General features: G+C 37.2%; 2 protein-coding genes across 2 annotated transcripts in view; both read right to left on the minus strand.

Annotated features, from left to right (window-relative positions):
- On the minus strand, window positions 1-5,386 carry LOC137400577 (uncharacterized). Its single transcript, XM_068086906.1, has 5 exons — window positions 5,382-5,386; window positions 4,313-4,532; window positions 2,969-3,212; window positions 2,263-2,403; window positions 1-922 (listed from the first exon to the last, which is right to left on the minus strand). Exons 1-5 carry the CDS (start codon window positions 5,384-5,386, stop codon window positions 192-194), a joined length of 1,341 nt encoding a protein of 446 aa, XP_067943007.1. The 3' UTR covers window positions 1-191.
- Window positions 4,958-17,996, minus strand: part of LOC137400578 (uncharacterized) — a 23,255-nt gene continuing 10,216 nt past the window's right edge. The window contains exons 8-10 of the mRNA XM_068086908.1: window positions 17,908-17,965; window positions 10,813-11,368; window positions 4,958-6,841 (exon numbers count right to left, since the gene is read on the minus strand). Of these exons, the coding sequence (XP_067943009.1) occupies window positions 5,418-6,841; window positions 10,813-11,368; window positions 17,908-17,965 (2,038 nt within the window). The 3' untranslated portion in view covers window positions 4,958-5,417. The remainder of the gene's footprint in view (window positions 6,842-10,812; window positions 11,369-17,907; window positions 17,966-17,996) is intronic.

A 17,996-nucleotide genomic window follows, 5' to 3' on the forward strand; every position in this document is an offset into this window, starting at 1 on the left:
TCATAACAATAAATATTTCCTATCTTAATATAGCGGAAAGTCTTCAAAATGAATACAGAACTGATGGTAAAAGAATAATTAGAATTTTGCTCACATTTTCAGAACTAAAATATATTACTAGTGTATCACTGGCTGATAACACAATCACTCATTAGAAGCCATCAATGACTATCACTGCAGTGCAACGACCTTCAAAATGCACCATCTTCATCATAACCCTTGTCGGAGAAGTTGTCACTATACTCATCGTCTTCATCTGATGCTTGAGACAAGGCTTTGTAAGTCAGTCCGAGATTGCGTGTCTTACCAAACAGCGTCGTCTTTCCAAAAGCAGCATTTGACTCTAGATCGTCGCCTTCGTCTGAGCCAGCATGTATGGTAGAAGGTTTAGAGCTTGGCAATGAAGCAATGGCTTTAGCATTCCTCGTTTCAGCACTGGATCTGGTAACAGATTCTCCGGATGACTGGCGGGAGACGGTAGGAGGGTGCCGCTCTCCCTCCGCTGAAGACTTGCGGGATACAGTGGATCTTTCTGTTGAATCCACAGATGATTTCCTTACCATGGTAACATAAGGGGCGTCGGAAGAAGCTTTAGACAAAGACTCGGTTGATTTGTGGCTGAGAGCTTTATGTGTACTATTAGAGGGCAGTTCATGTGATGAATCGGACTTGTTTCCTTTTAGAGTGGAGGCTTTGGAAGCTCTGCTGATGGCAGATCTAACTGAAGCTTTATCAGAATTTTCTAGGGCCATCTCCTGAGCGTAGTCTTGCAGTGGATCCACGGATTGCTTGTACGCTTGCTCTGAAGGATGCGAGCTGACAGCTGATTTTATTGAAAACGTATCTATAAGGGACTTTTCTGCTTTCTGAGCGTGAAAAGATGCTGGTGGATTGACAGAAGTGTCTGGAACATCATTTAGGCCTACAAAATAAGATCATTTGATGATAAGCTCCTAAATAATTGCTGGTTGCTTACGACCAATACAATAAAATCTAAGCAAATGACGGACTTGTAACAGCAATTACGAGTGTAGATATTAAAAAAATTTCTAGTAAAAGTAGCGGCGTTCCTACAACCTTTATGCGACGCTAAGAATTACTGATGTATGTACTTTTTAGATTTTTCGCTTAATATTTTTATCCGGCATATTTTTCAAAAGGAGCCAATGGATCCGGTGCTGAGGGCAGAAAAAAATGAACTCTATCGTAAGCGACCATTATTCAAAAGCAAGATGCAGAAGGGAAGTCAAGAACAGTAGTAGATAAACTTTCTTACAAAACATCACAGACAAACAGTAACAGTATTAAAAAACTGATAAATGAAAGAAGTTCGCAGAATTAGTATACATGTGAATAGATAGAGCAACCCATAACAGGTAAAAGCAACACCAATAGTCAAACTCGTCATCAATAAACTCAAATGTTTTAATTTGCACCTTCAGCTGATAGAATTTGACCTGGTAAGGAAGATTCAGAAACATACATCAACATTAAACATGACTTGAATTCATACAAAAGATGAGATATTCAACGGGTGAAGGAAATGTGATATAGTTAATCACTCACGCAACTTTGCTACCGAAAGAATTCTTAATTCTATTGCATGGCGGGGGCACTAAAAGTGTCTACATATTTTAGCAATGTCGCTGCATTGCATGTATTTAAAACAGACAAACATTTTTAAGTAAGGCTGTTAAAATTAAACTTTTATATGCACCTGACAACTCCTCTCATAACAAGGACAATGTAAGCAGCAAGCTTGTTCTATCAATAAAATGTAAAAAAACGTTAGTCTTTAGTCTCAGAATGCTTGGGTGACTTTGTTATTGAGAAAGATGACGATTTGGTTCATTAAATGGTGTGTTCACTAAATGTATAAAGACATGTTAATATCACTCCCAAAGTGCTAACTATTTATCACTGTATAGCATTCATGCTACCACTATGGTCGGCCATAGAGGATGCAGCAGGAATGATGAAAAGTGTTTTGAAACATGTTTTTAAAACACATTTCTGAAAAGTGTTTCATTTGACAATTTTTGAATATACTGTTTGCCAGTTGACACTTTTCATTGATCCATTTGCTGCAAGGTGAGCAATGATCACAAAACTACTGCCAATGGCATTTTTGTTACTTCCTTCTTCTAAGAGATTGAAAGCAAATTCAAAATCTTTCCCCATTCCTCATCTGACTGCTGCCAACCTTCAGCACCTCCGCCTTGAACATGTACAGAGTTCAGTAGAGAAATTAGCATCTCATACCCAGCAAGTCTATCAGAGCGTCATCCATCTCTTTACTAGGAGTGTCAGGGGCAGCCTTTCTCGAACTGCTTTTGATGGAACTGACAGAAGCAGTCTTTTCAGAAACCTCAACAATATCTGTCAGACTCTGCAGCTCAGCTCCTGCCAAAAAGAACAAGGACACTCTTTTAGAGCGGTTTCCCTGTAGGCTATTACCTTACCCTGTAGGCTATTAAAACATTAAACATACCCTCCATTAATACAATACAAGCAAAATAACGTAATGAAAATATACAATAGGCAGTTTTCTTGCATAGATGTTGCACAATATTCGATGTGTGAAAATATGAGTGAAACACCCTTTTCTACAATTGTTTCTTTACCTCTCTATATTGAGGAAACTACCATTGTAAATGCGTTTGTATAATGAAAATACCATTGTAAATGCGTTTGTATAAAAAACTACCATGTAAAAATGCTTAAATCTCCAAATCAATTGTAACAAACCAATAAACAAGAGATCTTATAAGTAATTAATATCTATTCAAAATCATTCAGCATCTCTAAAGATATTGATAGAGGTATGACAACTCTAAAGCTCTTAACACTGGAAGTGCATATCGTGGGCTGAGCGCAAAATTGTTGTAACTTCCCTTATGTTCTATATGAAGTTACAACAATTTTGCGCTCAGCCAACAATATGTGATTGCTAGGAGTCAGAACTAACCTCCTAACTGACGATAGCTGTCTACCACATCCCCTGATGCTTTTCCCTTCTCTCCCTCTCTGCTGCCTACCCTGACATTTCTGAATTGAGACGCGTCGCCTGCGTAACCAGTTGTTTTAGTTTTAGATCTTACTGGTGGTCGAGAGCTGCCCATTCCTACATCTTCAGGATTCTCTCTGAATGGTGGGTGGCTGTCGATACCTAAATCCTCCCTCAAGTTATCCAGCATGCTGCGCATGCGATCCTGGGTTAAAGTCAAGTTAAGCTGAACCCCATGCTGGTTGGTGTGAGCGATTAGACTACACCATGTCCACATACACAGTACACTATGTTTTCATGCTTTGAATTGGTTCGGAGTTGTCCAATGCTGAAAATTTCGCACCCTACCATTTCAATGATTTGGAGTTACAATATAGATCTTTCCAAAATTCGCGATGCATTCCACAAAAGTTGTTAAAGTAGACTAGCTTTCGAGTCAAGGTCACTTTTAGACTCGTGTGTATTCAACTAGTTGCACTAAAAAGTAATTATTTCATCATCCTCGTACGAGCAATTTGTCCTTGGCATGCAAATGCTAATGTAAAGGAAAAAAGTCAAACAGAAACAGTCATAAGTAGCAGCCGAACATTTTCGTAAGAGAGACGCGCGCAATTGCGTGCTAAAATATTTTTACCTTCATTAGGGAGATCTTAGCTGAGTATTACCGATTTGGTTCCATCAACATTGAGCGGTTCTCTGATGTTGAAGTACTCACAGTGAATGCCTTTGCACAATTTAGTGATAAAAAATGGCGGCGAATTTGTTCAAATTTCACTGTTTCTACTATTCGGAGTGGAAGCAGGTCCAAACCCAGTCAAAGCATGGAAACGCAGTAATAATGGCCGGACAAAATTATTTAAATTTTATTTAAATAATTTTAAAATAATTTATTTATTTAAATGATAAAATTTATTTTAAACATGATTCAAGTAATCATTGCACTAATACAATGAAGTGGGTGCTACAACACACGGCATGGTTTCAAGTAATCATTGCACTAATCCAATGAAGTGGGTGCTACAACACACGGCATGGTTTCAAGTAATCATTGCACTAATACAATGAAGTGGGTGCTACAACACACGGCATGGTATTTAGTTATCACTCTTTGGGTTTACGCTATGATCTTAATAAACCAAAAATGAATTTAATTTCATTCAACAAAGTGTTGTCATTTTGATAATTTCAATGCATTTGATTTTTCCAGTGTACTTTAGCAGTTCAGGACAGAGTGAGCACATTTCCTGATAAACATTTTACTCAACTAAATCATAATCAATAGTTACGGAAAACAGAATCTCATACCTCATCCAGTTTTGCTTTGTTCTTCTGCACGTGCTCCTCAAAGACATTGCATAACACTCTGTTTGTGAATATGCCTCTCGTTAGCACATCATTTGTCACCTCAGTAATAAAGTCAAGGTATGACAACTCTTCTTCTCTGAAGATAACGAGAGCATTGCGCTTTATGTTAGCCCCATGAGAAATTAGGATGTAATTTACAAAATATATGTAACAGGACTCGCTTTTAACAACAAATAAAATATAATCAGTTACATATTCATAATGTGGAATGAGTATTAATTACACTATTGAATTTCCCTAGTTTAACTTATGAATGAAAGAACCAGATACCAATAGGGTAGCCAATGAACTGATTTCCTGTATTAATATTAGTGATTACAGTTACGGAAGCCAGTTCTTGTTACATGATTACTAGTTTGTTATGATCTACTTTTATCTTGTTCACATAACTTTTGCCAATTAAATGAACTGTAATTTACAAATAGTCATTTATCTGAGGGTTTAGCTTATCATGTCAATGAATAGTATTAACTGAGAAGTAGTATGTAGAATGAGTAGTCACTGATTAGCATAACAACTCGGCATAGTTTCCTAAGGTAAAATTTTGCACTAGATGTGGACGATGCTGAACCAAAAATGATAAAGTTCAAATAACATTGATGCCTTATTATATACATACATATATACCTATTATAGACAATTGATAGCGATGCGTGCACTATAACAATTATACAATTGAAGCATAAGTCTATGCAAAACACCCATAGCATTGCCTCCCAAGCATTCAAAAGATGAATCAACAGAATTGTTTCTATATTACGGTAACAATCCACCGTGTCCAGCTCAAATGTACAGTATAGCATCACAATACCTCTGTTCTTGTCAAATCACTGGTGAATCTCACCACAGGTAGCTATAGCAACGGCTTTTAAAAGATAGAAGCTAACAAAACCAGAAAGTGAGTATATTTAGAGTGAAATGAAAGAACAACAGCAAATTTTACAGCATTGAATACTCATTGAAAAAATCTACAACATTTTAAACTGACTCCTCAAGAGAACAAGCCTACGCCATCAAGAGGACTAACATGCCCAAAGGTTTGAGCTTATTGTTGAAAACTTGGCCTGAGCTCGACAACTTTTTGTAAGACGTCTCCTTCAAGGGGAGTGTTTTTAATATGAAGCATCTGATCAGGCAGTTCAAGACATCCATATGTACCAGATGCGGCGGTTGGCATTGCAAGGTACTGCTGAGCTAGATGTGAAAGGTTTGGCAGGTTGTTCTCATTGGCTTGCCAGTAGCTCAGGACATCACAGTCCTCTTGCACAAGTGGCTCATCAAAGTACCTCAAGGCTTCTGACGTGACAGTCCCGGCTTGTAAAGATTCCGGCTGCTGTTTCAATATTCTTGTAAAGAAACCTCCAGACTGAAAAGGCATTGCATGAACCTCCTTAACGTCAGCTGTTTCCGGTTTGACTATTTTACTGTTCTTCAGGACGTCTATGAAGGCTTTCTTGAAGTAGTCTTGATTGCCTGAGTCACACCACTGCAACTTGAACCGAGGGTCGAGTATTGTAGCAGTGGTATACATGTTGCTCTCTCCATTGTCTATCACTTCTGCAGCTTGATAAAACTCCTTTTTGAGCTCAATGAGTAGCCTAGAGTTAGGGTACGCCTCTTCGTAGTCTTTCAGAGCTGCCTTGAGCAACTTTATCGAAGCGAACGCCAAGCTACAAGTTACTGTGTTTAAAGTCCTAATTCGTTCCGCCACTTCTTGAAAAGGTCTGAGAATTTCTATGACTGTAGAGATCAATGCTATGTCATCTGCTGTAGTGGAATCGCTAGACCCTTCTGTACAAAGCACCATATCTAAGAGTTTGAGCTGTTCGAACCAGGGAAAAGATTCGCAGTTGGTTATATCCTGGCCCCAACTTCTGCCATTAGATTTGAGAAGCGTTTGTGAAATGTTGTGTATGATGTCTAGTGTCTCTTGTCCAGACCTTAGGACTGCATTGACAACAGCCTGATCCAGTAACGAACCATACCCTTTTTGCTCAGGCTGCTGAGAGTTCCCTGAAAACAAACTGTTCGACATTTTGGCAGGAACAAGGAATCCAGGAAGGCTATGAACATCAGCAAGCCCGCAAAGCGTTGCAAGAATTTCAGACTCTCCAATAATCTCTGACAAACATTCTTTCTGAGCGTTCTTCCAGTCTTGCTCAGTTGGATCTGCCCCAAAACGGTGAGTGGACGCAAACAGCTCATGCTGGAAAGACCAATTTTCGATGTAATGTAATGAGAACGTCGCCAGTTTTACACCAGGTTTATTGGTAGGCCAAAATTCTTGAGACAGATAAAAACTCTGCACAGACTTTAATTTATCAATTTGTCTCATCCTGTGCCTTGCGTGTGTTTTTTCTACCACGTCCGTCACATCTTGAAGTGAAGGGATAGGATAGTTTGAATTTAAAGACTTCACAAGTCTTACAAATCTTGAACTTTCAACCAGCTTCAGCGACATCAGGTCACCTACAAGATCCGAAAGTTGTCAAGTAACTTCTAACGCTGACATTAACAAATGAGACCAAACACCCTGATGGTTTCTAAGCACTACGTGGCTTGACAAGTCTTTATAATCAGAATGCTTATGAATTCACTATGTGTACCTTATACATATAACAACAGAATATCTTTTGTGTATAATGGGTGAGCAATAGGCCCTCGGTGAGCCCTACACAGAACTATAAACTTGAAGTTATTTTTCCAAGCTGCTTTTAGCAATATGAATTGCCAATGTGAATTTCCTATGCGTACCTTATATAACAGCAAAACGTTTCTAGTGTATTAGAGCTTCACAAAAATCCTTCTTTTTAGTCCTATGCAAAACTATAAACTTGGAGTTATTTTCTATATGCCACTTTTAGTGGTATGTGACTGCATAAGCCTAATCAAACAGTTTATCATACATTAAATGCATTTGCTACAAGGCAACTGCTTGGTTATTATAGCCTAAAACAACCCAAACACTGAGCAGATATCAGGCTATGACTTTTGTGGATGCATCAACACACATGCATTTAACGGCTGTTAATGAACTTTACCTGATTCAGTTATCATGTACTATGAATAAGACAGAGACATTTCTTCTAAAACTGAGGATTACACAAGTGAAATCCAAATGCTTTACATGTACCTACGCTTCACATGTAGCTACGCTTCACATGTACCTATGCTTCACATGTACCTACGCTTCACATGTACCTACGCTTCACATGTACCTACGCTTCACATGTACCTACGCTTCACATGTACCTACGCGTGCATGTACCAACGCGTGCATGTACCTACGTGTACATGTACCTACGCATGCATGTACCTATGCGTACATGTACCTACGCGTACATGTACTTATGAACCTACGCATAGGGCACTCATAAAAGCATCTAGACAACCAGCATAAACAAATTATAGACTTGCGGCTACAGCATGTTGTTATTGATTCCTTTTCAAGTTTAGATTAAGTCTAGCTTATGAGTAAGTATGTAGCCTGAAGTCGAAGAACGCAGGTAAATGTGAGCGATTAAATGTACACAGATTTAGCAGTATACGCCTTAATCTTGATTATCACTACCAACCTCTCCGCCTTTACTCATTTAAGGGTTTCTTTTCTTTGCAAGATCTCGCCTTCTTTCTCACAATAAGTATTAGATGGACGCCTAGATTTTTCAAAGAATTGACCTCAAAGAATGTTTGCTTCAATTTTTCAATTATTTGTTGTAGGATTTTTTAAAATTATAAAAATAACTTTTTATAATCTTAGCTCTCCTTGTTCGCTTGCTCTAGTTGAATTGAAATGCATACTTTTTAAAACAAAATATAGGTATGAACCACTGTATAATATTCTTTAGCAAAATAGGACCCAAATACTCGTATGTAAAGGAGCGATGAGGAATGCTTTACAAAACTACAATTTGTAAAAAACTGCATGTTAAAAATTACTTTGTACATCGACAAAAAAATTTGCTGAAATTTTCCAGCTTTTGTTGAGGTAACAATACGTAGAGGTTTGCCTGATCAGTGATGCTCAATCCTATAGTTGAGGCTGAAAGGATAATTTTGCACCTGAAAATAATTTATTTACAACTTTTATATACTATAAAAGCTATACTATAATACTATAATATACTATAATAATTAATATATAATTACTATATAATATACTATAATATACTATAGTATACTATAATATACTATAAAAGCTATAGCAAAATAATAAACTAATTTATAATTATCTTTAACATTGATACCATAGTAATACCCTAATACCGTTGTATATGTATATATATAAATATATATACATACTTTTATTCAGCAGTCCACAATAATTTAAAAAAAAGTTTCACATTTGGTGCCACAACAAAAAATTTAAAAATGAAGGTATTTGCAGGAAGTGTGATATATGTAAGAAAAAAATTTATACCAAGACTTGAAACTCCTAGGGTATACATCTTATCTCTTTTCACAATGGATTAAAAGAATTAGCAATAAAATTTTTGAGCACATCTTTTGGTATGCACAAAATGTCTGGTACTTAATATTTAAGCATTAACCAGTATTAATGATATCACAGCTTTAACTTAATGAAATTATAAAATTATAAGTGGTGTTTCAAGAAATACTAGAATACTGGCAAGGCAACAACACTGCAACAAGTTCTCACACAGTTAACTAGCATCCACTAAAAGCATTAGTGCTGTCATTAAAATTTAGAAAACTAAAATTAGATGTTATACCTAAATATTTCTTTAAATTTTATTAAGGTATTTAATATTGCCGAAATAACTTTTAATCTGACAGTCACAAACACTTGAGTATCTGAAATAATCCAGTCCTGATTCTTGACATTTCCTCAGGTCTAGGTAATAAAAGCATTATCACTAGCTAACATTATCACGACTGGATAACATCCAAGCTAATCATTTGAGCTATATATGACATAATGGACCAGGTGCTTGTCGCCAGATGCTTGTTATCTCCAGCTTGGTTTAGTGGCCAACACCATTATAGTAGAAATAGGTCAATAGCTGTTTTCAGAAAAACAATTCCAATTGAGATATTGCTAAAACGGAGGTTTTTGTGAGATTAGATTGTGACTGCTGCGGTGCCAATTTTGTATATAGAGTAGGGCAGGATAACACTGTCTCTATCAACAAGAAACAGACTGTCAGAATTAGGATCCTACACAAAATGCAATTTTTCTCTAACGGATGTGCTAGCCTAATTGGTATGAGTTTTCAAGAGCACTGATATGAAAACTGAAATGGTAGTCGTATGCAGAACGCTGTTGAATTGCTAGCAAACCAAATTTTGCATACCATTTACGGTAATTTTGCCAAAATTCTATTGGCCGAAATAGACATTATATGCCGAAAGGCCATTTGTCGAAATTAAAGCCTTTCGCCGAAAAGGGGTTATATTCTAAAATTTAGGCTAATAATCGAAAACTTAAGTTATTTAGTCGAAAATAATAATAACATTGGATAAAATATTATTCTTTAAAATATTAATAGTGGGCTTTACCTGTTAGCTAAATTTATATTCAACATAGTATTAGTTTAGCGTTATAGTTTGGTACTAACTCTAACAGCTAAACATATGCTATGTTACCATGTTATGTTTTATGCTGTACCATAAAAATACTTCACACACAGTTTTGATACTTCTTTTTTTCATACAATTTACTGACACGCATATTTATTTGTTTTACAGGCTATGTATAGCAAAACCTTTTAAGATGACATAATTGTGATGTTACGGCTACATTTGTACTTGTTAAGAATTATAGCAACATGATAGTGTTATGATACAAGTCTTTTCAATAGTCTTAAATTTTGATTAATAGTCTATGAATATGTCTAATAGCAACAGCGGCAACAACGGTTTCGACCATTATCTTTTTGACTAAACCTCCATATACCATGCATACAAGAAAGCCATCCAAATAGATAAGGTAGTAACTACTATCAACCTCTTGTTACATAACTTGTTGACAAGTTATTGTTGGCCCTGCAACTTGTTGACACTGCTGAGCTTACGCAACACTACATACGAAACATTTGCATGTCTTCAGCTTTCAACTCAAAATTAGTGTTTTAAGTCATCATCATATGCAGGTTCCCTAGGTTGTGCGCTATTTACAGGTCTCACGAAGACTGGTGTCAACAGAACTACTGACAACAAGTGTTCGCGAGTGTCAACAAGTGTTAGCAAGTGTTGACAGGTGTTAACAAGTGAGCATAAACTACAATTTAGGAGCTTGTTAATCAACAAAAACATGACTCAGCTAAGGATCAAGTGATAAGACAAAGGAAAGATTTGAGGTTCAATTTGATAGAAACCTCAGGCAAGCACAAGCGTAGCACACCTCAAGTCACTACCGATGCCTATTATGATGCTAAATACCTAGCCTACCAGATGACAAGTTGGGCTGTTTTGCTTACCTATTATGAAGTCCATCAGCGCTTCTGTAGTTGTCTGATGAGAATTCGAGGACTTGTTCTTCACAGGCCCTGTCAAATCTTCAAACTCGACTTTGATTGATGTATCGGAGGGACTGCTCGCACTGCTTGGCTCTTTGACAGTTGATGTTGGCAAATGGCGAGGTATTAGAGATCCAAAGTTGTCTCCCCTCGGAAGCAATGGGCTCGCATGACTCGTCGGAGCAAAAGACCTCATCGCGTTTAAAGAGCTCGCTTCGTCAAGTGATGCCACAGAGAAATTCGCTGCTGAATCTTCCGGATTGTATCGCCCGGTTTTCATCTGATAATCGACATACGCTTCCGGGTGTGACTTGCGAAGGTGTGTAATGAAATTCGACTTAACTCGGAGTGTTCCGCTGATATGTTTGTGGCAAATGTTGCACGGCGCTTTAATAGAATCTCTCCTCGCTTCATCCGTCAGCGCCTGACATCTTTCTGCATTACTCTCAATCGGTCCAAAATAGTCAAGGATTTGTACTCGACGCCGTTTATTACTGAACTCCATGTTAGGAAAGCACTGTTGTCATTCACTACTAGCTCGCCAGTTACTAACCTACTAATGACGCGCAGCATTGAAATACTAACAAGCTTGTGCTAGCAATGCTTGTCATTGAATGCTGGCTGATAATGGAAATTGAATTACATTACGCTTGAGTGCAGATCAATCAATAGCTGCAATGCGCTGTTAATTACAGCCAGTAATGGTAGGAGCAATGCTAGGGGTTTATAAGTAATTATGTTGACTCAGGTTAGCCTGTGCACTAGCCAATGGGCTAATCCGTGATAAATGATTGCTTATAGTTCTAATGTAAAATGCTGATACTCCTATAGGAAAAGGCCGGCTTTAATAAAGCTATTAAATGAAAAATACTTAACCTTGACCCTCTAGATTAAGGGCTGAAGCCATTTGTATACTTTTGAATTTATTAATTGCATATTAATCGTATTATAGTACGACGTTTTGAAAGCAACCGTCTGCAACAGGTACTGAACATTCATTAGTTATTTGTAGCATTTTTAGCCGAAACTCTCTAAAATAGTATAAACCTGGTAACAAAAATATCAATCCATTGCTTTACTTTTAAACAATTTGTAAATAAGATGTCACAAAAACTCTCAACACGGCTATATACCTTTAAAAGGGCTCTCAAAATCTTCATGGAAGTTGGGGAAAACATGTCCCAGTTGTTTGTCAAGTAATCTGACTCGAAAAATGTCTAAATCTTCTAATCTTGAGCGTGACATAACACTTGTCTACTTAACAAAAAGTGAACAGGAGTCAGAGCTCTGGGCAAAGTTTTTTAGCTTTCCCATTGTCTTAAAAGAATAAAATATTAATACAACGATGGAGGAAAGGTTACAAAACAGAGCTTATGTATGATTTGCATCGTAGCTATTTGGGACCCACAGAATTATCTATGAAAATCAGTAGCCTACATCAAGTTAAAGTTGGCCAGACACTGTAGCTAAAACAGAATGAACTATTAGAAAGGTGTGTATGGATAATACTATAATAATATATAATACTATAATAATAATCTATATATATAATGATGAAAGTATGTGTGCCTCTCCAGTTATTAGCTATTATTAGAATAGCGAAGCTGGACAATGCTGATGTAATGTCATTAGAAGCCTAGCGCTTATTAACTAGCTTACTGGAATTTTCCATTAGTAATGTGCCAGGCTAATAGTGGTAGGTGAGCAAGTGGTAGGCAACTCTCATCACTTCTCAATGTTAATAAGCTAATTTTGATACCATTTTCCAGTGACAATGTGCCAGGCTAATAGCAAGTGATAGGAAACTCCCATCACCTCTCATTGTTTATAAGCTGATTTCTAATACCCGGGCAATGCTGGGAGGCACAGCTAGTCTATATATATCAACCTCAGTGTTTGTCCATCTGTCGTTTTTCATTCGTCTGTTTTGTTATAGCGATTAAAGTCTTAGGAAGGAAAAATCTGCTTCCCACTGGATTTAAACTCAGAACCTCCAGGTCAACAACCAGTGAGATAACCTACTACACTAGATTGCCATTGCCATACTATGGAATAATAGTACACATACCTATGCATTACTTGCAAAAATTCTAGAATGCTTCAAATTAATGTTAATGTTAGAGATTATAAGTGTAATGTAACCGAGAGCCGTGTTCATCTCTCCGAGGCCACGGTTGGAGGCTGGAGAAAAATATTGCATCGTATGAGATACGAACTTGTATAAAATAGTAGCTGCAACAAGCTGAAACAGCTAAAAAGCTGCAACAGTAGCTTAATCTAGCTACAGTAGCAGTAAAATTCTGCTCAATTCCTTAATGACGAGCGCCCAACAAGTAGATGAGACTCACCACCCCAGCTAGAGTTGTTTAAATTATACCATATGCCTAGATGAGCTATGCTAGCGTATAAGCACATAGAATTAGCTGTTTCAGAAGGAACTTGTATTTTGGTTGCCCGAGTTCAATGTTTTGTTATTGTTCAAAGAAACATTTTTCAACTAGAAGAGTCTACACGTTTAAATTGCTGATACCAGACATGCCATAGACATGCCATAGACACAGGCATACCATAGACATGCCATAGACACAGACATACCATAGACATGCCATAGCGTGCTCATATACTACATCAATAGTTACTGGAGTTTTTATCTACAGACTATACTTTGACTGAAAACCTATATTAATATACCCCCCTTTTCATGGTGTTTGTCTGCGAGTCCGTATACACGCCATGTGGTTCCACATATTCTGGCCAAATTTATCCAAACTTCACATCCATATGCTCCGTGCCTTCCGCCAGGTCACAAAAAATATTTGGTTTCAGAACTCTGTCTGGTTCTCAGGAACCAGACAGAGTTCTGAAACCAAATATTTTTTGTGACCAAATATTTTTATAAAATATTACAAACATACAATAATATATTACAATAATACATTACAAATATTTTTTTGTAATATAGTAAAAGTATAAAGCGTTAAAAAATGAACAAAATTAAGTAAAATGAAAAATTGATCGACAAAAAATGCAAAATTTGCGGCGCTCAACTCATTTTACTGTGCAGAGCTTGAAAATATCGCTATAATTTATATTCATAATATAAATATCGTGATGAATGTTGTTTGCACACACGTCATGAATAATACATATAGACTTTAAACAAACACATAAGTGCTTGCAAATTTGTTGATATAAAACTATTCTAACTTTCATTATTTCAGTGCAAGCAACCAAAAGATATGGTATGACTACTGCTAAGTTATTTCAGTGCAAGCAACCAAAAGATATGGTATGACTACTGCTAAGTTATTTCAGTGCAAGCAACCAAAAGATATGGTATGACTACTGCTAAGTTATTTCAGTGCAAGCAACCAAAAGATATTGTATGACTACTGCTAAGTTATTTCAGTGCAAGCAACCAAAAGATATGGTATGACTACTGCTAAGTTATTTCAGTGCAAGCAACCAAAAGATATGGTATGACTACTGCTAAGTTATTTCAGTGCAAGCAACCAAAAGATATGGTATGACTACTGCTAAGTTATTTCAGTGCAAGCAACCAAAAGATATGGTATGACTACTGCTAAGTTATTTCAGTGCAAGCAACCAAAAGATATGGTATGACTACTGCTAAGTTATTTCAGTGCAAGCAACCAAAAGATATGGTATGACTACTGCTAAGTTATTTCAGTGCAAGCAACCAAAAGATATGGTATGACTACTGCTAAGTTATTTCAGTGCAAGCAACCAAAAGATATGGTATGACTACTGCTAAGTTATTTCAGTGCAAGCAACCAAAAGATATGGTATGACTACTGCTAAGTTATTTCAGTGCAAGCAACCAAAAGATATGGTATGACTACTGCTAAGTTATTTCAGTGCAAGCAACCAAAAGATATGGTATGACTACTGCTAAGTTATTTCAGTGCAAGCAACCAAAAGATATGGTATGACTACTGCTAAGTTATTTCAGTGCAAGCAACCAAAAGATATGGTATGACTACTGCTAAGTTATTTCAGTGCAAGCAACCAAAAGATATGGTATGACTACTGCTAAGTTATTTCAGTGCAAGCAACCAAAAGATATGGTATGACTACTGCTAAGTTATTTCAGTGCAAGCAACCAAAAGATATGGTATGACTACTGCTAAGTTATTTCAGTGCAAGCAACCAAAAGATATGGTATGACTACTGCTAAGTTATTTCAGTGCAAGCAACCAAAAGATATGGTATGACTACTGCTAAGTTATTTCAGTGCAAGCAACCAAAAGATATGGTATGACTACTGCTAAGTTATGCACAAAGTAAATGGTTAATGGAGTTTTAAAACTTTAAACTGGTGAAGTTCGCAACTATATACTACAAATAACGTGCTGCACTTGATATGGCTGAGGAGGCCCTGACATCACCCAAACTCTCCTAATCAATACCTAATAATTCCAGATAGCATTAAACAATGTTTTCTGAAATAACCAAGGAGAACATGAATGAACCAATGATCCTTCTAGCCCTCCATAAATTATCAATAGGGGTTTGCCTGCGTGATCCGCTAGCATCGTGATTGCTTGGTATCACAAATAAAATATTAGTGATTGACCTACATGACTGTAGTGTAAGAAAATGATCTTTTCATCTCAGTGAGTGTGCCAGCACTGAAACGAAAAAGTTTTTAACCACGCCCATCTAAAGACATATTTGGACATCAAAGCTTTGAAAAGATGATTAAAAAATTTTAGCTTTGTTTTATTATCTTTTAAAAGAAATATTAGAGCAGTGAGAAATGACTTCATCTCATTCAAATAATTAGCGAATACAAACAAAATAGTTGATAACAGTTGATAACTAGGATAGCAAGATGACTCGATTATATTGAAGTCAGGTTTCCTGCTGAGCAGGTATTTTAGCTCTGAGTCTGTTAATTGTCAGGTTTGTTTAATTTCTCGTACACTTATATGGCTTGGAGTGGATGGGGTAAAATATGAGAGGAAAAAAAGGTGAGAAAAAGGTGGAGAAAATAGAGAAAAATGGTAGACAGGAAGGAGTCGAGAACGAGAAAAGAATAGAAGTGAAAGATGTTAGAAAGGAGTAAAGGCGAGTAAAGTGGTGGAGGAAGAGAAATGGGTGAAAGGGTACAAAAGAAAATAGAAAGCTGTAGAAAGAATGAATGAAAAAAAATAGCAGAGGAAGGAGTGGAACAGGGAGAGGGGTGAAAGAAGAAGATAGCAGAGGAAGGAGTGGAACAGGGAGAGGGGCGAAAGAAAAAGATAGCAGAGGAAGGAGTGGAACAGGGAGAGGGGGTGAAAGAAAAAGATAGCAGAGGAAGGAGTGGAACAGGGAGAGGAGTGAAAGAAGAAGATAGCAGAGGAAGGAGTGGAACAGGGAGAGGAGTGAAAGAAGAAGATAGCAGAAGAAGGAGTGGAACAGGGAGAGGGGTGAAAGAAAAAGATAGCAGAGGAAGGAGTGGAACAGGGAAAGGGGTGAAAGAAAAAGATAGCAGAGGAAGGAGTGGAACAGGGAAAGGGGTGAAAGAAGAAGATAGCAGAGGAAGGAGTGGAACAGGGAGAGGAGTGAAAGAAGAAGATAGCAGAAGGAGTGGAACAGGGAGAGGGGTGAAAGAAAAAGATAGCAGAGGAAGGAGTGGAACAGGGAAAGGGGTGAAAGAAAAGGATAGCAGAGGAAGGAGTGGAACAGGGAGAGGGGCGAAAGAAGAAGATAGCAGAGGAAGGAGTGGAACAGGGAGAGGGGCGAAAGAAGAAGATAGCAGAGGAAGGAGTGGAACAGGGAGAGGGGGTGAAAGAAAAAGATAGCAGAGGAAGGAGTGGAACAGGGAGAGGGGCAAAAGAAGAAGATAGCAGAGGAAGGAGTGGAACAGGGAGAGGGGCGAAAGAAGAAGATAGCAGAGGAAGGAGTGGAACAGGGAGAGGGGGTGAAAGAAAAAGATAGCAGAGGAAGGAGTGGAACAGGGAGAGGGGTGAAAGAAGAAGATAGCAGAAGGAGTGGAACAGGGAGAGGGGTAAAAGAAAAAGATAGCAGAGGAAGGAGTGGAACAGGGAAAGGGGTGAAAGAAAAAGATAGCAGAGGAAGGAGTGGAACAGGGAGAGGGGTGAAAGAAAAAGATAGCAGAGAAAGGAGTGGAACAGGGAAAGGGGTGAAAGAAGAACAGTCTTGCCCAGTCATTTGCAGTGTATAAAAGGTGTTGCATGTTATAGTTTACAAAATGCTGGTCTGAGTTCCTAAATCTTTCACCCAGTGACGATCTATCTCGGGAGTAAAGATCTGCGGCTCACAGTACATAACTTATATAATAACTTTCAGTGGGATTTGTGCAAAATTTGTCCTTGAATAACAAACTTCGCCTACGCGTCAATACTTTACCATTTTAAAACTCTAACAGAATGTTATTAAAAATGATTGAAAGAGATTTATTTATTTGTTGTCTTTTATTTGCCTTAGTAATTATTCAGCTCTGTTTAATAAAACTAAGAATATCAGCTATGAGTTTTTACACGAATATTCTAAATGTAAAGTTCAAACCCAAACAATTCATTGGTCAGCTTGCCTAAACAATGACGCACAATTCTTTTTATTTGTTATAAAGTGACTGGTCGAAGCGTAGTTATTTTTCTAACTGAAGCTAAATATGCCTGTAGAGTTCATTCGGTTAAAATAAAACTAATGCTTCAAATGACATGAAATTTGGTGATTCTACATAAGACAGCCTAACAACATATTGTTAGCAGTTTGTTTAACCTGAAAATGTCCTAACAGAACCTTTCACTAAAATAAAAATTACTCTCTTGAAATATGCAAATAAATTTTTTCAATGCTTTAAAATTTTGGCCCTCAATTTAATATTACTAATTTGTAAAAGTAAGATGTTTGAGTATTTCTCACGGTTAATGGTAGTGTGCGGCATTTCTAGTCCTCGTAGCTACAAGCTTATTCGAGTATATAAATTCTCTATTACATGTACATGTAAGTAATAACAGATGTGGGGAAATATATATAAAACCGCATTTCATTACGACCTATATTATCTTTCTGACAGGCACAAACTGCTATGAGCTTTATAACTTGCTCTAGGACATCTCCAAGCAGCTCGGGGTTTCTTTGTCTGAAGAGGCGCATATGTATGTATGATGTCG

Source organism: Watersipora subatra, chromosome 7 (assembly GCF_963576615.1).
Source record: "Watersipora subatra chromosome 7, tzWatSuba1.1, whole genome shotgun sequence".
In the NCBI taxonomy this organism is placed as follows: Eukaryota; Metazoa; Bryozoa; class Gymnolaemata; order Cheilostomatida; family Watersiporidae; genus Watersipora; species Watersipora subatra.